The sequence below is a fragment of the Ovis aries genome, chromosome 13 (assembly GCF_016772045.2).
Source record: "Ovis aries strain OAR_USU_Benz2616 breed Rambouillet chromosome 13, ARS-UI_Ramb_v3.0, whole genome shotgun sequence".
Lineage (NCBI taxonomy): Eukaryota > Metazoa > Chordata > Mammalia > Artiodactyla > Bovidae > Ovis > Ovis aries.
This window is the reverse complement of record NC_056066.1, coordinates 61,024,386-61,048,339: the sequence shown is the minus strand read 5'-3', so window position 1 is coordinate 61,048,339 and position 23,954 is coordinate 61,024,386. Positions and strand designations below refer to the sequence as shown.

Sequence of the window (23,954 nt, the reverse complement as noted above, 5' to 3'; positions counted from 1 at the left end):
CATCAGTCAGGCAGCCCAGTTCCCTCCAGAAACCCCCCTCTCGGGCAGGCAGCCACGCTGGCTTCAGTCTCTGCGGCTCCCTCCTCCCTCAGCCAGTCCCCTGAGGCCTGGGAGGAAGCGAGCCCGGCTGGACGGCCCCAGCTGTCTGGTTCCCACAGACTCCAGAGCTGGGGTGGAGGGGGGACCTGCAGGGTGGGAGGCTCAGTGCGGCCAGAAGGGGGTGGGGAAATGCCTGGCCAGTTTGGGGACCCTCCCCACCATGTGTGCTGGGCCACAGCCTGGAACCCATGGAGCAGCGGGGGGACGTCGTGTCCCATTTGGGCGGCCTTGTGGCCAGAAGGGGACAGGATGGAGCCCCATGAGTGCAGGGCAGGGCGAGGAGAGGCTCACACTACAGGGTGTGCCTGTGTGGGTCAGTACGACTCAGGGTGTGTGTGTGAGAGAGAAGAGACAGAGAGATGCTCGGAGACAGAGACAGGGACAGATTCAGGGGGCGGGGGTCCTATCTCAGCTGGATCAGAGAAAGAGGCCGCTGCCGGCGCCGTTCCCTGTGGTGCATTCCTGTGGAGGCCCGGTGACCCCAGTCCCTTCCCAGCCTGTGTCCTGGAGCCAGTAAGAGGATGGGGAGGCCGGCCCAACAGGAGGAGAGCCGAAGCCTCGGCATCCTGCTCCACCCACCCCTGGAGGAGGTTTAGTATCTGACTGGGGCGGGGGCTTGTGGAGAAGAAACTGCACCCCCTGCCCCCGATTGTGGTAGGGGACAGGCAAAGGGGTCAGCCACACCCAGAGCTGGGCAAGCCCCCTCCATGTCCCTCTCAGGTCCCCTCAAAGAGTCCAGAAGCGAAGATGGGCCCCTCAGCCCCAGTGCCTAAGCAGGACCCTGGGCTCAGAGCCTGCCTTGGACTTGCCATGTGAGCCTGGACCGGCGCCCATCTCTCTAGGCCCTGATTTCATTCCTTTTGCCCGATGAGGGGGTTGCAGTCAGGAAGGCACAGCCTGACTCTTTGAACCCAAATCCCAGGGTGGGGCTGAGCTGGGGGACAAACTGGAAGGGATCCCCTCCCAGAGGCGCTAGACCAGGAAGACCAGACACCATGGTCTCACGTTACCCTCTGCCTGCCTGCTGCCCAGCCCCGGGGACCCCACCCACTGGGCCTCCTGCCCTCACATACTTTCCGTGACCAACAGACACCCTCCGGCTCCTGCCTAGCCACCCCCACCTGACGGGAAGGACCGTGCTCAGCAGAGACTTGGAATCCCTAAGCTGGGCTGACCCAGAGAAAGCACCTCAGCACAGATGGAGAGACCAAGGCCAGAGAAGGTAAGTGATGTGCCCAAGGCCACACAGCAGGGCAGGAGTACCCCTCTGCTGCCTTAACTGTATAGCTCTTTGGGGATCAGGAGCCTCTCCTGATTCTCCACACTGGAGGCTGGCCTGTCTCCAGGAGGGGCTCCCAACCTCCACTCCTTCTCAGCAGGTCAGAGTGCCAAAGGGTGCTGAGTGGCCTGAGTCAGGCTAAATCAAATCTAAAACAGTAAAACCAGTGGTACTTCAGAATATTCCAGAGTCTTTCATCACAGCGACTCAGATTCTTGGACTATCAGAGCTGAAAGGGCGTCTCCCGCCCCATTTCTGAATCCCCTCCACACCAGGCAGTGCGTATCACGTGGGGTGCCTTCAGAGCTGGCCTCTTCCCACCCAAGTTTGGCAGCTCTGAAGGGCTGTCAGGAAGTTCTTCACCTGCTGGTCCTTTGGTCTCTGCTCTCTCTGCCTCCAGGGAGGCTGCCCCCACCCACAGGGCTGGGCCTTCCTCAGCTGCTTCTCCACCCTCCACATCTTATCTCCCCCTCGCCTCTCCGCCCACCCGCTTCCTTCCCTGGTTTACAGCATTCCACTGCCCAGAGTTCCAGGCTCCTTCCCACACCCCAGACAGAGCCTGGGCCAGGGTGGGGAGACCCTCTCCCTTAGAGCGTGGGCCCTCTGGGGCCACCACAGTGATGAGGAGGACGGGAGAGGCTATGTCAGCTAGCCTGGCATGTCTACCTACTGGGAATGTACAAACCAGGAATCTAATCCTCGGCCAAAACATCCCCTCCCATCACTCCTAAGAGGGCAGGCTGCCAGAGGCAGTAGGTACGGCAGCTAAGAGCAAGGGCTCTGGACCCTAGCTGTCTGGCTTCAGGTCCCAGTTGTCCCTTCCCAGCTGTGTGATCTTGAGCAAGTTGCTTCCCCTCTCTGGGTTTCCCTCATCTGAAATTTGTGGATTTACTAACAGTGCCTAGCTCCATGGGATTGTTGCTAGGATTACATGAATTAATATTTGCAAAGTGCTTTGAACAGGGTCTGGCCCATGCAAACAGCAATGTGTGTGTTTAAGCAAAATAAATACGTGAGTTCTGGGGGCTTGTCTTCTTAACCTGGTTTACCCCCCAGGGGAGGCTGTAGCTACTGTGGAGGTTGGGGGTGTGTGTGTAGGGAGAGGAGAGATTGTTCTGAGATGAAGCTTTGGATTCAATTCCTGGCATCTTTACTTCCTTGCTGTGTGACCTTTAACAAGTAGATTCACCTCTCAGAGTGCTAGTTTCTTCATCTGTAAAATGGAGCAAGATTTCAGTTCTCAAGGACTGGCATATGGGAAAATCTCATCTTGCACAATATGTGTACAATTTAGTCAACATGAATGAAATTGGATGCCTGAAACTAACACTACATGGTACGTCAACTCCCGAAACACGAAAGAGCCCCGATGGAGGGCCTTGTACCCTCAGCCCAGTCCTCTCTGCCCCTTTCATTGGCAAAACTGTCCCTGAGGGTCCAGACCCCGAGGTGCCTAATCCCGCCCTGCTGGTAACTGGGTGGTGACTCAGGGACGTAGCTGGTGGGGCTAAAGGAAGTGGTTCTGGGCTAAAAACAGACCAGAGGCTCATTTAGTCCCACAGTCAGCCAGAACCCTGCCTTTGACCCCCGGAAAGGCTGCCTCCTCCAGACCGCAGTCCTCAGGGTGCCCTGATCTCTCTGGGAGACCAAGAGGAGGCTGACTCTCCCTAGTGAGTTAAGGCAGCTGAGTCCTCTAAGCCTTTGCACTCGCTGTTTCCTCCGCCTGAAAAGCTCACTCCCCGTGGCTGACTTCTTAGCATCCAGAGGCCAAGTTGAATATCACTTCCTGGGAGAAGCCTCCCCTCACCCTTTGATTTGAATGGATGTCTCTAGATTTTTTCCCCATCTCTGCATCCCATGTGTTTCCTCCACCTGGAGCCTACTGTAATGTGGAAATATGCATCTCTGTGTGTATTCACTTTTTCTTATATCTCTGCCTTAGTGTCATAAGCCTCTGGGGCCAGGGGTTCGGTCTGCCTTATCTACTTTAACCACTTCTCCAACCCACTGACTGGCACGTAACAGGCCCTCAATAAAGGTGTGCTGGGGGATAAAAGGATAAATCCATTTGCCATGGATTAAATCTCAGAGAATCCTCCAGGGGCTCCTGGTCAGAGCCAGAGGCCAAGCTCTCAAAGGCCTGTATGATCTGGCTTTGGTTCCTCTTGCACTCTCTCCCACCCTCACTCCAAACAGGCTTTGCACTTGCTCATCCTTCTGCCTGGACCAGTCTTCCACGAACACCCACAGGACTCACTCCCTGACCACCACGTCCCCCACCCACCCCACCAACTCATTCTAAGTTCGTTATTGCCGCCCAGTGTCTGTCTCCCAGGAAGGAAGTTCCATGAAGCCAGGAGTTTTTGTCTATTGGTTGCTTGTCGTCTACACCTGGAATAGTGTCTGGAACAGAGTAGGGACTGGAGAGAGTTGTGGAACACACGTGAACTCAGCAGCCTGGCCAGGTGCTTGATCTCTACATCTCAGGTCACTTTTGCTTTGACCCCAGGAGGCAGGTACTATCATCCCATTTTACAGACAGGAAACTGAGGCTCAGAGAGGGTGCACCGGTCCACGTGAACCCCATTCTGCCTGTCTGCAGCCCCCTCTTCCTGTCCCCACAGTCCTTACAGCCCCCTCAAGCAGTCATGCCCCAATCTCCCCCTGGCCTCTCCCTGCCTCCAGTCTCTCTCTCCCATCAGTGATGTCCCAGACTGCAGCGATCCTTATAAATCACAGATCTGATCATGTCCCTCTTTCATTTGAAACCCTTCCATGGTTCCCTATGGCTGGGGTTCAGCCTGGCATTTGAGGCTCCTGCCATCTTCCCCAGACTTATTTCTTGCTTCCTTGTCTGCAAAAGCCCCCTGGGATGCTTCAAGACTAGCTTGTTCTCAGTTCCAAGTCTTTGGAGCTGCCCAGAACAACCCGCCTCACTCTATCTGGAAAAGGCCTGCTCCTTGTTTGCTCTCAGCTTGGCTGTCACTCCCACTGGAAAGGAGAGAATAGGAGCAAGTGTCGTCTTCTACGCCCTTCTAGCTTCACTACAATCCCCAACCTCCCACCCCAGGGGTTCCAGAGACTGTGAACTCCCCGAAGACCAAGGCCATGACTAATTCATCTCCAGGCTCTGGCTTAAGACTAGGCCCAGAAAAGGATCTCAAGAAATAGCAGTGAAGTGATAGGATGTGTCTGAAGTCAGGCCACCTGCTTTGCATCCTCACCCTACTACGTACTGGCTGGGAACCCATGCACTTGTCCGTCAGCTCCTTGTGCCTCAGTTTCCTCATCCCTGAACTGCTGAAATACACACTCACCGGGTGGGATGAAGTGAGTGCACACATGGGAATCACTTGGTACGGTGCCTGGTGCTCAGTAAATAACACCCATTAGAGTGAAGGAAGGAACAGGTGTGGGGCAGCTGTAGGAACGGATGCTTGGTCCAGGTGGGCACAGCCCTTAGCACAGCCCTGGCCGCTCCACACCCTCGGGGCGGCGCTGTCACTGGCTGAATCTTTTCCCACAGCTGCCCTGCTGGGTCCAAGGTGGCTGGTGGAATTCAAGGCCACTGGATGCCGACAGGAAAAGGCAGCGTCACCAGCCCTGGAGTAATCCAAACCAGATGTGGCCTCAGACCCATGGGGGTGGTCACTGTGGGCCTGGCCAAGGCCCAGAGGCAGGAAATAGTCTTGGAGAACGCTGCTCTCCGCTCCACTCTCTGGGACCAGAGGAGCTGTCCTGCTGAGGGTGTTAACCCTTCAGAGCCCAAGGTAGGGGGAGGGGTTTGCCTGCGATGGTGCGCAGGAGCAGCTGGTGGCCCTGACCCCGTGGGGCAACAGAGCTCCTTGCAGAGAAGATTATAGCATCAGCATCGTGATGGGCACTGTACAGGGGAGCCCACAAGACAGGCACGGGGGGTGGGCAGGGCACGCCAAGCAAGGGGCAGGGTCTGCTGCCCGGGACTTGCAGAACCTCAGCCCCAGCCCCGAGCTTTGGGCCTGGCTCTGGCTCCACTCCCTCCATCAGGGCAGCTCCGAGGCTGCTGGGGATGGGAGCGCTAGTGAAGGTCATGGGGCTGGATCCCAGCCTCAGACGGGCAGAGATTCAGTCCCACACCAAGGACTGCCACCCCAGCCTTCTCTTGGGTGTGCTCTGTGGCCCTAAGGGAGCAAAATCTCTCTGAACCTCCCCACCCTCATTGTTCCCATATTGTCCAGTCCATATCCTTTACCTCCAGGGAGCAGGGAAAACCCAAAGGAGGCACCTGATGAATCAAAAAGAGCTTTGTAAGGTGTGCTCCCTGGAGGGAATAGAGACAGGAGAGGCAGTGATCAGCCCTGTTCCACGGCTCTGGGTGGGCTTCCTTCCCAGGACAGGTTCATTCGCTGTGTGGCCTCGGGCAGATCAGTTTCCCTCTCAGAACCTGTTTCCTCACCTGTGAAATATGGTGACTGAGCCCCCCTGTCCTCTCTCTCGATTGTCACCATGGCCCTTGGGGTGGCAGAGGACAGTGGTGCTGAGGCTGTCCTCTGAAACTCTGTCCTTTGTCGTTTGTTTCATAGAGGGGGAAATGAGGCCCGTGCTGGTAGCTGGGATCCTGGGTTCTAGTCCCAGTTTCTCCTGTCCCTGCTGAGCAGCCTGCTCATTTTGGCCTTGGTTTCCCCAGCTGGATCCTGGCCCTGGATCTGGGTGCTGGCTGGACCTCATTTCCTCACCCCTCCACTATGGCGGTGACTCATTCCTCATCATCAAGCTGTGTGGCCAAGGCTCAGCCTGGGTGGGGGCCAGCACGGCTGAGAGAATGCGGAGGAAACCACAGGCCTGGCCCAGCTAGCAGGTGGCGGGCAGACAGGCAGGCAAGGGATCCACGGCCCTAGGGTCCCTGCCCATAACACATCTCCCACCAAGAGCCTAAACCAGGCTCCCCCAGGCGCCCCACCCCCCTGAGTCCTGAGTGCAAGCCCAGCAGGCTGAGAGCCCAGAGGCCCCTGATCCTGTCCCATGTGGCACCTGCGGCAGGGAAACTCCGCACCCATCTGCTGGAACAGGGCAGGGTCGGGTGAGGACCTGGCCTTGCCCTCCTGGCCAGCGTTCATGGAAGGCTGAGCGGTCAAGGTCTCCATCCAAGATTTCGCAGAGGCAGATAGTGCAGTGGTTCAGAGTGGGGGCTCTGGTCCCAGACTGTCTGGGTACAAACCCTGGCTCTGCCATGGGCTAGCCGTGTGACCCTGAGCAAGTGGCATCGCCTCCCTGAGGCTTGGCTGCTCCGTCAAGAGAAATGGACGTAATACAGCTGCCCACCATGCGGGGTCGCTGGGACCAGTCACTTGAACACACAGAGCTGGGTCTGGGCCATGCCCCCTTGGAGCTCAGTGCATAGGAGCTGCTGTTACTGCCATTCCTGCTGAAGCCCCGCTTAGGCCTCAATTGACTCAATTGTCCTCACAGCCAGAAAGGCTGTCCTATTAGCATTAAGCTCTCTTGCCGTCTAGGCTGCTCCCTCCAGCAGAGGCTTGGGATGAGGAGGACTGAGGCCTGTGGGTGAGACTGGAGAACAGCTCGCTCCCTAGGCCTCCCAGGGGACCCCCATCGCTGCAGGCCAGAACTCCTGGCTCCCCTTGGAGACTCTGCTATCTGCTTTCACCTTGTTCTGGTGAGAAGCAGGGAGGACTTGTGGGCAGAGACTTGCTGTGGGGGTGGAATAGTCCATTTCAAGCCCCAGCTTCTGACTTGTTGAAAAGCCTTCAAGTTCTTCTTCTCTCTAAGCCTCAGTATCCCCCCTGTTTATAATATGAATAATATATACCTCGTAACCTCATAAATGAGTAAACAGACATACAAGCCCTTAAATAGAGCCAGAAACACAGTGCTGTGCTATGCTTAGTCATGTCTGGCTCTTTGTGACCCCACGGACTGTAGCCCAGCAGGCTCCTCTGTCCATGGGGCTTCTCCAGGCAAGAATATTGGAGTGGGTTGCCATGCCCTCCTCCAGGGGATCTTCCTGACTCAGGGATCGAACCCAGGTCTCCCACATTACACGCCGATTCTTTGCTGTCTGAGCCACCAGGAAAGCCCAAGAATATTGGAGTGGGTAGCCTATCCCTTCTCCAGGGGATCTTCCCGACACAGGAATCGAACTGGGGTCTCCTGCATTGCAGGTGGATTCTTTACCAGCTGAGCTACCTGGGAAGCCCAGACACACAGTAGTCTCGTATAAGTGTTGGCTGGTGCTGTGGCCTCTCACAGATGAGCACACTAAGGTACCAAGCGGGCAACCACTTGCCCAGATCAAGCACTGGGTAATCTGGCTCCTGAGGCTGCAACAGTAAGCACCACACCATACTCGAAGCACTGCTGAAGTGACTGGCCCATGGCAGTGCTCCGTCAATGCTGGCCAGCTGTGACCTCACCCAGGTGCACACACATAGAGGGAGGGGGCCACTTCCAACCTGTACATTTATTTACATGGCACAAGCTGAGAGCAGGTTGGGGGCTGCCCGACAGCCTTCCCACTCCTCTGGGCCTGCCGACACCATCCTCTGAGGCCGTGGGTGACCCCTGGAATGGGGGCCGGAGTGGCTGGGTTAGGCTGGCTTGGCCTTCACGCAAGCTCGGGGGTGGTCTCCCCTGTCCCCCAGGCCTCTCCCCTCCCCCTCCACCCAGGCCTGGGCTGGGCGTCTTCTCTCTCACACAGAGTTCCTGTATGTTGGTGGTCGCAAGGAAGGTGGGCGGGGGCCGGGCCCTGCACCAGATGGTGTGTGCTAAGCCTTATCTGTTGGGAGTGGGGAGACGGGCGGGTGGGGACACGGAGGCCCTCCTTCACAAAGCCTGCTCTGTCTCCCTGGGCAGCTGCGCCTTAGAAACCGGCAGTCTGCCGTCCTGCCCCGCCGAGGCCTCCCACCCACAACTGCAGAAGCCCCACATGCCAGGACCCCCAGCCCTCCCACTCTAGCTAGGAGCAAGCCCAGGCCAGGGATGCCCCAGGTGAGGCCAAGCAGGGGTCACCAGAGCAGCAGTTCCAAGAAGGGGAGCCAGGCAGGAACAACAGGGCTCGTGGCATCCGGGCTGTGCTGGGGGCCAGAGCCCTGTCTGAAGAGGTGCTAGCAGGATGGAGTCAGGCCACATCTGAGGCGGCTCACGTCGGGGAAGCAGTCACTGCGCGGGGGCGTGGGAGCCCCGAGCCTCCCAGCCTGGCGCAGCCTCGTCCTGGCCAGCCTTGCCCGGCGATCTGGCCCGTCTGCTCCGGCCTTCTGGGCTGTGTGGCCTCAGCCCTGGCCACTGCGCAGCTGCGTCCAGGCCTCAGCTGCTCCCCGGGGCTCAGACCCCCAGAGCCATGAGTGCCCCCGAGCTGCTGATCTTCTTGAAGCGGTTGGCAGCGCTGACAGCAATGAAGTTTTTCTGAGGGATGAGGGAGAGGGGTCCCGGTCAGCAGCGGGGCAGGGGGAAAGCTGTAGGACAGACTGTGTGTCTCCCAAGGTCCCCTTCATTCCAGGAGGGCCCTTGGCCAGGGAGGCTGCAGTGCCCAAAATGGCCACAGGAGGCGCCGTGACACCACAGCCTCCACGACGCCCTGCCTCACTCAACAGACCCGTCAGCAAACCTGAGTACCGCTCCCCTCATGGCGGTCTGTGTGTGCACGCTAAGTCGCTCAGTCGTGTCCGACTTTGTTTGACTCCAGGGGCTGTAGCCCACCGGGCTTCTCTGTCCGTGGAATTCTCCAAGCAAGAATACCGGAGTGGGTTTCCATGCCCTCCTCTAGGGGATCTTCCCAACCCAGGGATCGAACCCGCATCTCTTACGTCTCCTGCGTTGGCTGGCAGGTTCTTTCCCACTAGCGCTACCCACCTGGGAAGCAGTCCACTGGTTCCTATTTCATTCCAAGAAAAAGCCCCTCAGCGTGGCTCTCTCCACGCCCTGCCTCCCCATCCTCTCGGACACCTCTCCTGCCGCTTGCTTATTCCACTCAGAGGAACTGGCCTCCTACCCGTTCCTCACACTCCACAACCATGCTCCTGCCTCAGTGCCTTTGTGCCCGCTGTTCCCACTGCCTAGGGCCACTCCCCCTCCATACCAGCCTGACTCAGCCCTCATCTCAGTCAGGTTTTTGTTCACAGGTTCCTTCTCAGTGTGCTCTCCCTAGATACCCTATTTAGAAGAACAGCCTCTCCCCAGCACTCCTGACCATTCTTATTTTTTTCTAGTAAGTGTAAGTGACAGTTGCTCAGTCGTGTCCGACTCTTTGTGACCCCAAGGACTGTAGCCCACCCAGCTCCTCTGTCCATGGAAGACTACTGGAGTGGATTGCCATTCCCTTCTCCAGGGGACCTTCAGGGATCGAACCTGGGTCTTCTGCATTGCAGGCAGATTCTTCGTCTGAGCCAACAGAGCCCTTCCTTAATTCCTTTTAATAACACCCCACCCTCTAACAAAAGTAAGTTCACGAAGACTGAAATCCTACTCTCTTTGTCCATTGCTGTGTCCCCAGTGCCCAGAGGTGGTAGATAGTTAAGAAATATTTGTGAAATGAAGGGAAGAAGCCTGAGATGGGGTCAGAGACCTATTCCTAAGCCCAAGCCATAAAAGGATGCCCCTCCCCAGGGTGGAGGGGGTGAGCAGAGGGCCACCACCCAGGGCAGGAGCCAGCCCAGGACAAAGAGAGAAAAGCCAGTTCTGTTTTCCAGACAGAACCGGCCAAGACAGGGCTAGTGGGGCCAGCGCCTTTCCCACCCCATATCCCTCTCTCCTCCCTGCCTCAGTCCAGCGGTACCTTCCAGCGCCTCTTCATGAGGTATTTCTTAAGCAAGATCTGGGACTTGAGGCGGCGGTTACAGCGCTTGGCCTTCTCTGCCAGGTTGTTGAGCCAGGGGTGGGCGAGGCACTGGGCAGCACTCATCCGGGCCCTGTGGAGAGTGGGTGGCGTGGTGAGAGGAGGTGGCAGGCCTGGGAGGCACCACTCCTGCCGGCCTCCCAGCCCAGTTCCCACTCGGCACACACACACACTGGACTTTGCACACATGGGGTTCATGTCCTGGGGGGTGAGCCTCACCGCTGGTCCTTGACGATGAGGTTGGAGACGAAGTCTTTGGCCTCGTCTGACACGGCCTCAAAGGTTTCCTCGTCAAAGTACCAGTTGCTTGATAGGACGTTGTTCAGGGTCTCTGTGTCATCGTCTCCCAGGAAGGGGGAGAGACCACTCAGCCTGGAAGGAGGCGATGGCAGGAGGCAGGGAGGTAAGATTGGGTCGGGGATGACAGATCCTGAGAAGCAGCACCAGGAGCTGGAAAGACCCCCAGCCTCTCAGGTGGGACAGACCTGGGTTAAAATCTGGCTGGGTGACCTCGGGCAAGTCACTTCCCCTCTCTGAGCCTCACTCTTCTCATCTGTAAAATGGCCATAATCATCCCAGCTTCCCAGGGTTAGCGTGAAGAAGAGGAATGATGAGTGCACCCCCATGCCCAGTAAACCCTGACTGAGGGAGTGGGGAGGTGGAACTGATCTTGGCCTCAGCTGCCCACCCATGTGCCCCAACCCCATCAACACTCACAGCATATAGGTGATGACCCCCAGGCTCCACATGTCTGTCTTATCGGAGATTTGGTCGTAATTCACCACCTCAGGGGATAGGAACTCTGGGGTCCCAAAATTCACCTTCAGCTTCTCGTTGGGGTTATACCTGGAGGTCAGGCCAAGGGCTCAGAGCACAACTCCCAGCCCATTCCCAGACACCTTCCCACCTTCCCCTAGCCCCACCCACCCCGCCCACCCAAGGTGATACCTCCGTGCCAGGCCGAAGTCGATGATCTTCACCAAATGGCCCGTGGTGTTGACGCACAGGATGTTCTCTGGCTGAGGAAAAGGGGGTGGCCTGGACTGACCTCTGACCCAGCTCACCCTCCCTCCCCATCCCAGTCCATCCAAGTCTCAGGCTCCCTGGACCAGAGGCCCAGACTGCCAGAGTGGATAGCCCCCCATCAGAAACCCTCAGATCTGCCTGTTCCAGACACAGAGGGGGATCTGGAGGCCTGAAAGGGGCTCTTCTCCAGGCATCCCTGCTCCCCACCCTCAGCGTCTAACAAAGTGCCCAGTAGGTGCTCAGCCAAGACTCCTGGAATCCGGCACCCCAAGCATGGGTGAGCATGCTGAAGGTCTAACTGAAGGGCTAACGCCTCCCGCGCTGGGCCTCCATCTCCTTCTCATGTAACACAAGGACACAGGACTCATCTGAGGTTGTGGGGCAGAAACGTTGTAAGTCATTAATGATGGCTAAAAGGCAGATTTTGCACAAGAACCCTGATTTTCAGCACCATCTGAAACACTGGAAGCCCTGGCCATATGGCCACACATGGCTTGGAGGGACTTGGTGCTGACCGCTGAGATGGGCAGGAGTCTTCCAGTTCCCCCAGGGCCTCCACCTCCTGACCCAGCTGGGTTCTGAAGAACAAGGTTCTGTTCTTCATCTGGGCTTTGTGGTATCTGATCTGAGGCCCCAAACAGGAGGCTTTCTGAAGGTCCTTTCACACTGCTGCACTCAGAGCAGGATGCTAGTGACTTCAACAGCCCAACAGTGCTCTACTGAAACACGGGAAGGATGCAAAGGCCCTGAGGAGGGCTTCCCTGGTGGTCCAGTGGACCTCTAGTCCTGGAAGATCCCACGCGCCTCGGAGCAACTGAGCCCATGTGTCTCAATTAATGCGCCCAGGCTCTGGAGCCCATGAGCCGCAACTACTAAAACCCATGTACCTAGAGCCTGTGTTCCACAACAAGAGAAGCCACCGCAATGAGAAGCCCTCACACCATAACTAGATAGTGACCCCTGATCACTGCAACTAGAGGAAGCCCAAACACAGCATTGAAGACCCAGTATAGCCAAAAACAAATTTTTAAAAAGAGAAAAAATATTAAAAAAAAAAAAAAAGGCTCCAAGGACACAATTGGCAGGGGAAACCAGACAGATCCATATCTCCTTTTGGAGGACGAGGACAGGAGACTTCCTGAAAAGCCCTGCAGCTGGAACCTTGGGAAGGGGCTTCAGGCTGCGGTTCACCTAGCCTACTCGGCCATGAAACCCTTTATTGATGAAAAACTTATTGCTACCCTGAAAAAAATCACATTTAGGACACACAGACTTCAGGTGAACTTGTTCCCAGGACACTGCATTTTTATCAGAGACCCTGCTCTACCCCTGCTTTTAGTGGAGAAGGCAGCCTCCAATGCCATCATGCAGGCTTGAGTTCTGCCCAGAAACTCGGGAGGCACCTGCACTCTTTCCATTCCTTCTGCCCTCCCACATCCAAACCATCAGAAATCCGACTGACTCTATTTTCAGAATGTGTCCATCATGTGACCACTTCCCGTTCCTCCCCCACTGCCATGGGTTCCATCCCCATCATCTCTCCTGGCTTATTATGACCACCTCCTAAATTCCCTGCTGTCAGAATGGCCCCTTGAAACCCATTCCCTTACTCTCCTTGCTCCCTCACTTGTCAGTGGCAATGATAACAGCACACGTGACCCAAAGGACTGTCACACACTCTAAACACACCTTGAGTGCCTCTGACCCCTAGTAAGCACAGAGGAGGGGTTAGTCCACAATAGCACCAGTAGCATCTCCTGTATCGGACCTTGAATGCTCCGGCCTTTACCTCCTTCTTCAGTTCCACCTTGTATGTCTCCCTGTTACGCTCATGCACTTTTCCATAACACTTGGTGGTTTAAATTGATCTAAGGGACTTCCCTGGCAGTCCTATGGTTAAGACTTGGCGCTTCCACTGCAGGGGGCGTGGGCTCGATCCCTGGTGGGGGATCCAAGACCCTGCAGGTTGAGTGACACAGTCAAAAATAAAAATTAAGAAAAATTTTAAGAAAAAATAAAACGATCTATTCATCGAGTTATTACGTCTGATTCTACCATGACCCCACAGGCTCCAGGGGATAGGGTCATGTCCTCACCATCCAGAGGGCAACAACCACGCCCAGCACTGTGTACAGCGCACAGAGGCACAGAAGCAGGTGCTCAGTATGTATTTACCAAATGAATGAACGAAAGCACTGTCCACTTTGCCGACGGGCATTCCCCTACCTCAGTGTTCAGATTTCATCTTCCCCACTAGCCTTCCCATTGACTCCACAAACATTGACGCCTGCCATAAGGATGGGGCTACCAGGCACTCATGGGGCCCCTGCCCACTCCACACCACGGCCACAGCCAGCTGATCAGACTTGGAGGGATTCATAAAATCTTAGGGAAAAACCCAAACAAACTTTTTTGCCAACCCAGTATTTGCTCTCCCTCACCTGCTATGTGCAAGATATCGAGCAAGAAGAACACAAACGTTCCCTCAGCACACACTTCCGTTAGTGCCTGCCCTGTGCATGCTGCTGCACCAACACTGCACTTTGCTCTGGTTCTAGTCGCTAAGTCGTGTCGCACTCTTTGGCGACCCCAGGACCTGTAACCGGCCAGGCTCCTCTGTCCATGGGATTCTCCAGGCAAGAATACTGGAGTGGGTTGCCATTCCCTTCTCCAGGGGATCTTCCCAACCCAGGGATCGAACCCGAGTCTCCTGCTTGGCAGGCAGATTCTTTACCGCTGAGCCACCAGGGAAGCCCAACACTATACTTACTGACGTGTCTTCCTGATTCCCCTTCTAGAACGTAAGCTCCATGAGGGCAGGCATTTTTATCTATTTTGTTCACCAGTGGGTCTCCATCACCAACACTGCCTGGCACCTAGTGGGCCCTCAACACATGTTTGTGGAATAAGTAAATAAACATTAGCAGTGCCCATCAGGGGCCTACACAGAAGCAGATGCTCCTGCAACACTGATCAGCTAGTGTTATATGTGCGGCTCACAGGACTGCAAGAGACCCTTTCAACAAGTGCTACAACAACTCCAGACTCGAGAGGGCTGGGACCAAGTCTTTCTTGCTCTCTGATATGTCCCCTGTTTTGACTCTTACAGCTGGAAGGACTGGATGGAGGAGGAGAAGGAGTCACGGGGGATGGAGGGATGGCTGGCTGCAGCGGTGATCTCAGGTGGTCTGATGCCACCCCGACCTCTCCCAGGAAGCTGCCCACCCTGAGTACCTTGAGGTCCAGATGCAGAACTCTCATCTTGTGCATGAAGAGGATGCCATCGCAGATCTGCCTGACAAACACCATGGTGTCCACCTCAGTCAGCTGGTAGTCCTCGTCCACAATCCTCTCGAAGAGCTCGCCACCCTCGATGCTGTGTGCACAGACCCCTCTACAGGCTTGCCTCTGGGCCTGCTGCCTTCTGCTCCCCCCCCCCACCCCAGGCCCCCACCCTGCCGCCAACACTCACTACTCCATGAAGAGGACTATCTCATGTGGGGTCTCGATGGCCGCATAGAGCTGGATCAGGTTGCGGTGGTTCAGCTGGTTCATAACTTCAATCTCCAGCAACACCATTTCCTGGGGACAAGGAGCATCAGGGGTACCATCTGAGCATCATGACTCCCTGCCCTCCACCCTCTTCGGGGTGGACCTAACCTGAACTGCTGCCCTCCCGCTCCTCACTGGTCTCCTCGCCTCCTATCTCCCTACCCTCCAGCCTGTGTCCTTACCACACAGTCATTTCTGCTGGGACATCTTTCCTTTGCTTTGCTGGTTCTTTGCCTCCTGCTGGCTGAATCCTGGGCCCCATCCTTCCCGCTCAGCCCTCCCTGCTCTACACTCTCCCAGGGCATTCTCAAGTCCCATGACTGGAAATTCCATCCAGATGTGACTGATTCCCAAATACATATCTCCACCCGCAAGTACTCCTTTGAACTCCAGACACCAGTCCCTCCCCCTTGGATGCCTAATAGGCATGTCAAATCTCTCATGTCCAAAATTAAACCCTTGATACCACCCTTTCCCCACAGTTGAGTTGCCCGCAGCATGTCCATCAGCAAAAGGCCGTCATTTTTAACCCCAGTGTGCAGGATAGAAAGTTAGGAGCTTTCCAGGGTTTCTCTCTTATTTTTGCTTCCTCACAAGAGGAAGCAACCCGTCAGTAAATCCTTTGACTCCACATCCCAAGTAGATTACAAATCCAATCATTTCTTAGCTCCCCCACCACTGCCTTCCTAGTTTTGGCTGCCATTATTTGTCACTTTCAGAAAGTCTGCCAGCCAGTGGTCATATCCGTAGCTTGAAATCAACCACAGTAGGAATATTTACACCAAGGAAATTGGCAGATGTTATAGATCAGGTCTCTCCCTAGACCTGCTCCCCCAGAGCACTGGATCACTGCCTGGACTGTTCCATTTTCCATTATTCCATTCCTTAGAATATCTCACCTTCCACGCCACTTCCTCAGAGAAGCCTAATGCCACCTAACCCTATCTGAGCGGCTCCACACACCCTGTTCCTTCCTGGCTTTACTTTTCTTAACACTGTCTCGGCTCCGGACACCACACTTTTTATGTTTTGGATTGGTTTTAGTTGTCTGTTCCCCTTCTCTAGCATGTTAGGACTTGTTCGATGCCATTTCCCTAGCACCTGGCACAGTACACAGCACTGTGAAAAAGTACCCAATAATTAGTCAATCAATAGCTGACTCCAATTAATTTACACATCACATTTGAGCATCTCCGCTGAGCCAGGTCCATGATAGAGGCCTGGGACCTGAGCCCCGTTAAGTGGAAGCAACAGAGAAAGAGTCACAAAGAAGATCTTCCCCGACCTCCCAGCACTCCTCCGGAGCTGCTTCTCCTGCTCCTTCTGGGCTCCAGGCCTCTGCATGTGCTGTCTCTGCTCCCCTGGTCTTGATCTCGACTCAAGGGTTCCCACCTGCCATTTCTGATCCTCAGGCCTTTCTATCCACAGTCTCCTCTGTCTGAAAATCTCTCCCCTGCCTTTCCCACTGGAAAACAGCTCCTCCTTCTTCAAAGCCTTCATTCAGGAGACTCTTTGCTGACCTGCGGGTGAGTCAGGAGACTCCACTGTGACAACTCCTCTCCCCACCCTCCCGCCCTAGCTTTCCTGAGTTATGTAGCTCTCCCCATGCCAGGCTGCTAGGTTGCCATCACCTCCTCACACACCCGACTCCCTCACTCCACATGAGTCTATCATTTACTCCTTGAACGCACACTGCTCTGAACCAGGCCCCGGGCTGGTGTTGAGGCCTGTTTCTCTTGCTGTTCTCAGAGGGCAGGGACCACCTGGCTTCCCTCAGGGACCTCCAGTGCACAGCATAGCATCTGGCCCAGAGCCTGTGCTCATCAGCCCTTACTGACTTGAACCAGAGGGCTTGAAGGGAAAGTCCCCAAGATAAATTCACCAACTGTGGGGTGAAGTTTATGGTCAGGGGCATCAGGCCCCTATGGCAGGACTGTCCGCCTGTCTATCTGTTGATCTGTGTGATATCTTTGGAGCATCAAGCTTCACACCCCCAGCCCCTGGTGCATACGTGTGGGTGGCAGGAGGAGAGAGGCACCCACTCCAAGGTTCCCCTCCTCCTCCCCACAGCCAGACTGCACTACCTTGTCTTTGGGTGTCTGTTTCTTGATGACCTTGGCTGCCAACTTGAGGCCTGTGGCCTTCTCTGTGCAGGTACAGACCGCTCCAAACTTGCCGCTGGAGAGAGAAGAGGCTGAGAGTAAGGGAGTTCCAAAGGCCAAGTTGGGAGGGGTGTGGGGGGTGCTGTGCTCTGTTCCCTGTGAGATGGGGAAATCCCAGCCAGCTCCAGTACCCTCCCAAAACGTGAGCTCTACTGCAGAGACCACGGCTGACCCACACAAATCACAGGCTCAGGCAGGATAGGCTCATCAAAGGACAGCCCCTGATGGGCACCTCACAGGCAGGCAAGGGCTCCAGGCCCCGGGGGAGGGAACTTCAGGACTTCTAACAAAACAGGGGATCACCCTCAAGGGGTCAGTGTGGTACTCCAAACTGAGACACACAGGACAGTATTACGTGCTTCCTACGGGACACACCTAATGACCAATGGTGTGTTTGTGTGAGTGACTGACACACCAGCCATTTAACAGCCTGCACACAGACAAGTGAGACCACATGGAAGAAGTTGTGACCGTGTGGCTCACGTCTGATTGGAATGTCTGGGCCTTCCATGGGGCAGATGTAAGGCCTGGGGACTTCATGCTCTCCTGCCCATGGGCCAGGGGCTCGGGGCCCCAGCTCTCACCCGCCCAGTGCCTCCTTGGAGTTCAGGCTGAATTGATTGTTGATGTTCCCGGGCCTCAGTTCCACAATGCGGTGGGGGAAGGGGGCTGGGGGCGGTGGGCAGTCATCTGTGGAGCAGAGCAGAGCCATTTCGGTCAGTGCTGGGGCTGCTAAGGACTCACCCTGGCACCATGCCCTCCTGCCTGGCCTAGGCCCCGTCCAGGGGTGCTCACCAAGTGATACCTGGGAGACAGTTGGCTCCAGGACAGGGGCTAGGGGCCCAGTTTCCAAAGTCAGCTCTGCCACCAACACTCGCCCTCCTTGGGAGGCCTTTGTCAGAGGGGGGCTCAGCTTCTCCCGGCACAACAGTGGGTACGGCTGATTGGACTCCTCAGACCCTCCCACATTATAAAGTATGAAGACTCCATCCCAAAGTTTTGCATTTCCATTTTTAAAAAGGGCGGAGCGGGGCGGGGTGGGGGTGGGGAGTTCGCAACCGAGAGCTCCCTGGTGGCTCAGAGAATCTGTGTGCAATGCAGGAGACCAGGGTTCAATCTCTGGGTCGGAAAGATCCCTTGGAGAAAGGAATGGCAACGCACTCCAGTATTCTGGCCTGGAGAATTCCATAGACAGAGGAGCCTGATGGGCTACGGCCCACGGAGTTGAAAAGAGTTGGGCAGGACTGAGCTACTAACTTTCACTTTCAACTATAATGGTGGAGCGCCATGCCAGATAGGCGTTACTGTGTCTGAAGGAGTCGAGGATGGGACCTGCCTACCACCCCCTCTAATAACACCACAAGCTCTCACCACCTGTGGAATGGGTATCCCCTGGCCCTGGCCCAGGGGCAGGGGTGAGCGGGGAGGAGCCGGGAAAGGAGCTGTTTGGTAGGGACTTGCTGCCACCTAGTGACAATACGGGGAACAGCAGGCCCTGCACGCCGACAGGCTGAGTCACCGGGAATGGAAACCTCTTTATAAATAGCCAAGAGGCCGCAGGGGAAGCCGGCTGGTGATAAATCAGACGGCCCTTGGAGGTTGTTCAGGTCCGTCCCTCGAGGATGTGATTGCTGGGCCGAGTGGGCCCTGGAGGTCTGTGCCGCTGCTCAGGGGAGGAGGCAGGGCTCCTGGCTGCCGCCCAGCCGCCAGGCCCTCCCACCCTGTCTGGGTGGCACCATGCCGCTCACCAGGCAGACTGGCAGGTCTCCCGGGGCACCTCGGCCTGGAGGAGGGGGGTTGTCAGGACACTCTGGGCTCTCCTGACCCCATCTCACCCCACCCCCCAGGCCTGCTGCACCCTTTCCCGAGCCCTTTCCCTATTCACCTACTGGCCAAGCTTGCTCACGCTCAGTGGCTCCCTTCTGCTCGCTGAATAAACCATCAGCACTTGAGGCCGCTCCGGCCCTGCCCATCTCGCGTGCCCAGCTTCCTTGGGCACCGCCTCCCTCCCGCCTCCACACACACACCTGTGCTCCTCAGTTCACAGCCCTCTGTGGCTCCCATGACCCTCCCTACTCGTCCAGGATGCAGTTTAAAAGGGCATTTGAGCCCTTTTACAGGGTAACTTCAAACCCCACCGTCCAGAGTACTGGTGGTGCTCCAACATGTATGATTTTTTTTTTAACTCCATTTTAGCCAGTGTAGAAGAAAGTAAACAAGAGAGCTCTGGAGTCAGGTTCATATCCTGTTCTAGCTGTGGGTTTGGGGTGCTCCCTTTTCTGAGTCCTCATTTCCCCGTCTCTTGAAGGGGACTAGGAACTCAGACTTCCTGGGGTTGGATGACACTTTTATGAATCACCCTGGGTGAGGTGGCTCAGAAGAGTTTAGTGCTCTAAGCGAGGAGAAGGGGGAGACACGGGGAGCCCCTTCCCTCCTCCCTGGGCTCCAGGGCAGCCCCAGCCTACCCAAAATCTGGAAGCAGTCCTCCTCCCTGGCTGTGGGACTGAGGGCCTGCCCCACCTCCGCTCTCTCCGAGGGAACGGCCTGGAATTCGATTCCTCTCGAGGTGTCCCCTTGCACCCCAGCCTGGCCAGCCTGGCCTGCAGCCTTCTCTTCTTCCTTCTGGCTGCCTCCCGGGAGGTTCTTCTCTCCTTCTGCTACTGTGGCTGGCTCCCTTTCCGTGGGGCCAGGGGTCACAGGCACCCCTTCAAAGATGAGGTCTGATGTCTCATCTAGGGGCTTCTCGGCCAGTGGCTTCTCAAGGCTGAAATGTGAGAACACAGAAGGGTGATACCCTTAGCAGCCACAGCCCCCGCCCCCCGGCAGGCCTCCCAAAACCTTGTCTGCAATCTAGAGCTGATACAGCCTTGCCCCCACCCAAACACGTGGGATGGTGAATCCAAATTCACTTCATATAAAATCCGGGGATGTTAATAATACATAAATGTCTGTGGTGGTAGTGGTTGTTTCTTCCCAGCTATGCCATGCGACGTACAGGATCTTAGTTCCCCGACCAACGACCAACCCACGCCCCGTGCAGTGGAAGTGCAGAGCCCTAACCCCTGGACCACCAGAGAATTCCCATGTCTGTGTTGCTATTTTGAGTATCAATGCACTAAGAGATCATTAACAACTGTTAACAGGATTGCTGATTTGGTTAATCATTAGGTAGCAACAATTAGGGAGGTTATGTAGCTCTTGATTCATAAAATTATGGTGATACAATTGATAACATATTAATGATACTAATTTATATTACCACATAGTTCAAACTGGTATGGTAAGTGTTATTATTGTGGTTTACAATAAATATATCATTAATAACCTCACTTATATCATTGGCATTCAGGTAAAGCTAACGGATTGCACCTTGAGACTGGTGGTGTATTATAGCTCTAAGAATATAGTGGGCTTCCCTGATAGCTCAGTTGGTAAAGAATCTGCCTGCAACGTAGGAGACCAGGGTTCAACCCCTGGGTTGGAAAGATCCCATGGAGAAGGGAAAGGCTACCCACTCCAGTGTTCTGGCCTGGAGAATTCCATGGGTTGTATAGTCCATGGGGCTGCAGAGTCAGATACAACTGAGTGACTTTCACTTTCACTTCACTTTTCACTTCAAGAGTATTAGTAATGATCTATCAGCCTGATTATTAGTCATATTTTCAGATTATACCAATAACTGTATTAAGAAGATGAGTTATCTCTTCCTCTGGACATCTCAGTCCTGGCCTTGGTGAGACCCAAGTCCATGGGGTAAGGGGCACTCTGGACTCCAGATGCCTGGAGAAGGGGTCTTTGAGGTCCTCTGCTGCCTGACACAGCAGAGGCTGTGTCACAGCTCACAGTTCACAGGCTTCTGTGAACTATCACATAGTTCTGATCTCTGCAGGAAGACCAGGTGGTCAGGCCAATGCCTAGGACAGAGAGAGCTGAACATCGGAACTACCCAAGCCAGCACTGAATGTGGTGATGGTGCCCGATCCCTCCCCGCCCCCAGGCAGGGGCCGTTCACCTCGAGATGGCGGCGGGGCAGCTGGGGCTGTGCAGAAAGGCTGGTGTGCCCTTCTTGCTTGCTGCTTGGCCCTCTGCTACCTTCTTGTGCAAATTGCCTTCTCCAGGGTCCTGGCTGCCCGGGGTCTCCTGCTCAGCCTCGGGCTTTTTGACGTCGGCCTTGGCTGTTGCTGTCTCCTGGGGCAGGGCTGCCAGCTGCCCAGCAGAGCCCTCCGCAGGCTCTCCCTGCAGGCCTCCTTCTCCCTCAGGGCCCTGGCTGGTGGTTGAGGGTTGGGCCGAGGCCCCATCCCCTTTCTCTGGGGCCGGGGCTTCAGTATCTTTCGTCGAGTTGAGGGGATCAGGTTCTTTCTTTGGGTCTGGGGGCCCAAGTTCTTTCTCTGGGTTTGGGGGACCAGCATCCTTCTCTGGATCTGGGGGCCCAGGATCCTTCTGTGGATCTGGGGGCCCAGGGTCTTTCTCTGCAGCTGGGGGTCCTTCGCCTGCTGCACCCTTTGGTGCTGCGTCTGCAAAGGAGGTGAAACACCAGTCAGGATCCACCCTCCTACCCCTCCCGCCCCAGCCAGGCTGGCCAGGGACAGGTTCTGGGCCCAGGTCCCCACCCAGGCCACAGTTTACAAGCACTTGTCCCACTGAACTTCTGGGGCCATTCCATGGGCTCCCAATATGAGCTGTCTGGGCCTCTGAGGCCCTGGGTGCAGGGCTCTGGGCCCTGGTGGGCCTTGAGCCCACCCCTCAACCCTCACTCTGAGTGTTCAGGCCTCATCCACGGGGACTTCACATTTTCCCAGTCTCTCTGGGGAAGGCTTCCTGTGGGCCCTTGACCCAGTCCTACCCTATCCAGAGATAATTCTGATATTTGGGTCCTCCATGTGCCACACAAAGAAGCCTTGGGCACAGAACTCCCACTTCGAATCCAGAGCACCGGCCCAGCTCTGGATTCAAACACCCCTTCCCAAGCTCCTCCCTCCACCTCCGGCCCCCGCTTGGCACCTGTTGATGAGCTTGGGATTTCTAGCTCCACTGCTCCGTTTTCTGTCGCCATGAGGTAGGGAGGCGTGTGCTTCTGCTTGTCTAACTCGAGTCTTTCCAGCTGCAGAAAGAAGAGAAAGGTGTGTCGGGCTGCTGAATGCCTCCTCCTGTCTGGCTGAGAGGAGGCAGGGGCCAGCCGGTGGAGGGGACAGAGGCACCTGGAGTGGAGAGGGGCGACCTGGTGTCTGTCTGTCTCGCAGCGGCTGCCCGGGAGCCGTCCTGGGCAGTTGTAAGGCCGGGGCCCAGTGGGCAGAGGCGGAGGCAGGGGTGCAGGCAGAGGAGGCGGGGACGGGGGAGAGGATCTCTTACACCAGGGGCCATGCAACTCGGACTGCCACCACCTGTCACTCTTGGCCCCCATTCAGAGGACACGGCATTCTTCCCGTGGACCGACCCGGGGGAGAGTGGTGTTGGAACAAGCAGGAAGAGAAAGCAGGAGGGGGCACCTGGGGCCCCGGGGGAGCAGCCTTCTCCCAGACCTTGCCTGGTATCTCTGATTTGGGACAAGATAGATGAGGGAGCTCTCAGACAGGGCTGAAGGGCAAGACTATGCTCAGGCCAGGCTCTGGCTCTGCCAACATCTCCTGGGGTTCCCCGGAGTCTGGTTGGAACCACACAGGCCCAGGTGTAGTCACCCTGACCCCAGCACCCCGCTCTGCGTCCACAAGCCTTGTGCCTGGCCTCCAGACCAGCGTGGAGCATCTTTGAGTAAGAAAACGTCTCAGGAGCACTTGCTCAACTTGCCTGTGGGCCTGAAAGCCATTTCTTTTGAAAATGTCTTTTTCCTGGGCTCCTGGGGAGATGGATGCTGTCCCAAACAGCTGTGAGAGATGGTCAGTGTTTTTGCTCCTCTGAGCTGATGCAGGTCTTTCCAATGGCCCACTGGAAACTGGGGGTGCTGGCTGGTGGAGAGTCTTTTCCAAGGATCCTCCTCCACAGCGGTGACCCAGTGGTGACCCACTCCAGCCCAAGGTGTTCAAGCAGAGATGGGATGGGGAGAGGTATGATCCAAAGGGCCTTCCATCACCCAGGGATTGTGCCCAGAGCTTCTCTGCAGGCCACCTTGAGTACCAGCCCCAAGCTGAGTACGTTGGAAATAGTTCTGGAGTGGATTCAGGATTGGGTCCAGGTCCTGACTGTGGTGACCCATCCAGTCACTCCAACCCCACTCCAGGGCCCAGCTCCTCCAATGATCAAATAGAGGAAGCAAGTCTTGCCCTCCATTGAGACAGGGAAGGGGACAATGGCTTGAGGATACAGCACATCTGAACAGTAGGAAATTGTGTAGCTGTAAAAAAGATGGAAAAAGCTGTGAGTGAACTGACAAGAAGCAACCTACAAAATGGGGGGACAAAAAGCAACGTGCAGAACAGCATGTAGAGGGTGCTATCATTTGCACAAAAGGTGGTGAAATTTATAATAGTGAACATAACATACAATATATACAATTTCCCTTTACAGGCACGAAGTTTTCTTTGACAGGCTAAGAAACTGGGAGCCAGAGGTGGGAGAAAGATGTTGCTGCACACTCTTCTACTTTTTTATTTGAACCTAAAATTATGTGAACAGATTAATATTCAAAATGAATGATGCTTTCTTAGGTGAGAAAATGTTGGGGTTGTCAGTCCAAGGCTAGCAAATGCCAGAGTTGGAGCCCCTTCCCCAACTTGCTGCCTTTTATTCAGCCTGTCCTCCTCTTCTGACCTGGCCTCCCCTATTCCATTTCTCTCCTTCCTAGCTGACAGCCTGCCTTTTCTAGGAAGCAAAAATACTAGCAGCTATATAGTACTTGCCACGTGTGTTGGCCCCTGTTCCAAGTGCTCCTGTGTAGGTTCACTCATGTGATCTTTGGAACACCCCAGTGAGGTAGGTACCATTACAGATGGCAGAATTGAAGCACAGAGAAGTTAAGCAGCTGACCCAGAGCCATTGGGCTTGGAAGGGGCTGAGCTGGGATCTGGACCCAGGC

The 23,954-nt window shown here is 55.7% G+C and overlaps 1 protein-coding gene and 1 long non-coding RNA gene across 4 annotated transcripts in view; one reads left to right on the top strand and one right to left on the bottom strand.

The window, feature by feature from the left end:
* Window positions 1–955: 955 nt before the first annotated feature.
* On the top strand, window positions 956–17,934 carry LOC121816196 (uncharacterized). Its single transcript, XR_006055675.2, has 2 exons — window positions 956–1,321; window positions 14,341–17,934. It is a non-coding gene; the product is annotated as an uncharacterized LOC121816196 (long non-coding RNA).
* Window positions 7,817–23,954, bottom strand: part of MYLK2 (myosin light chain kinase 2) — a 27,735-nt gene continuing 11,597 nt past the window's right edge. For 2 of the 3 annotated variants that reach the window (XM_042229986.2, XM_060397686.1), the window contains exons 2-14: window positions 22,730–23,273; window positions 21,947–22,046; window positions 20,958–21,459; window positions 19,411–19,709; window positions 17,530–17,635; window positions 16,868–16,961; window positions 14,704–14,813; window positions 14,466–14,607; window positions 11,154–11,224; window positions 10,923–11,051; window positions 10,425–10,577; window positions 10,146–10,278; window positions 7,817–8,776 (exon numbers count right to left, since the gene is read on the bottom strand). In XM_042229986.2, the coding sequence (XP_042085920.1) occupies window positions 8,696–8,776; window positions 10,146–10,278; window positions 10,425–10,577; window positions 10,923–11,051; window positions 11,154–11,224; window positions 14,466–14,607; window positions 14,704–14,813; window positions 16,868–16,961; window positions 17,530–17,635; window positions 19,411–19,709; window positions 20,958–21,459; window positions 21,947–21,998 (1,872 nt within the window). In that variant the 5' untranslated portion in view covers window positions 21,999–22,046; window positions 22,730–23,273 and the 3' untranslated portion in view covers window positions 7,817–8,695. Of the gene's footprint in view, window positions 8,777–10,145; window positions 10,279–10,424; window positions 10,578–10,922; window positions 11,052–11,153; window positions 11,225–14,465; window positions 14,608–14,703; window positions 14,814–16,867; window positions 16,962–17,529; window positions 17,636–19,410; window positions 19,710–20,957; window positions 21,460–21,946; window positions 22,047–22,143; window positions 22,217–22,729; window positions 23,274–23,954 lie in introns of those variants that run through there. The other variant, XM_027977054.2, reaches the window with a different exon arrangement.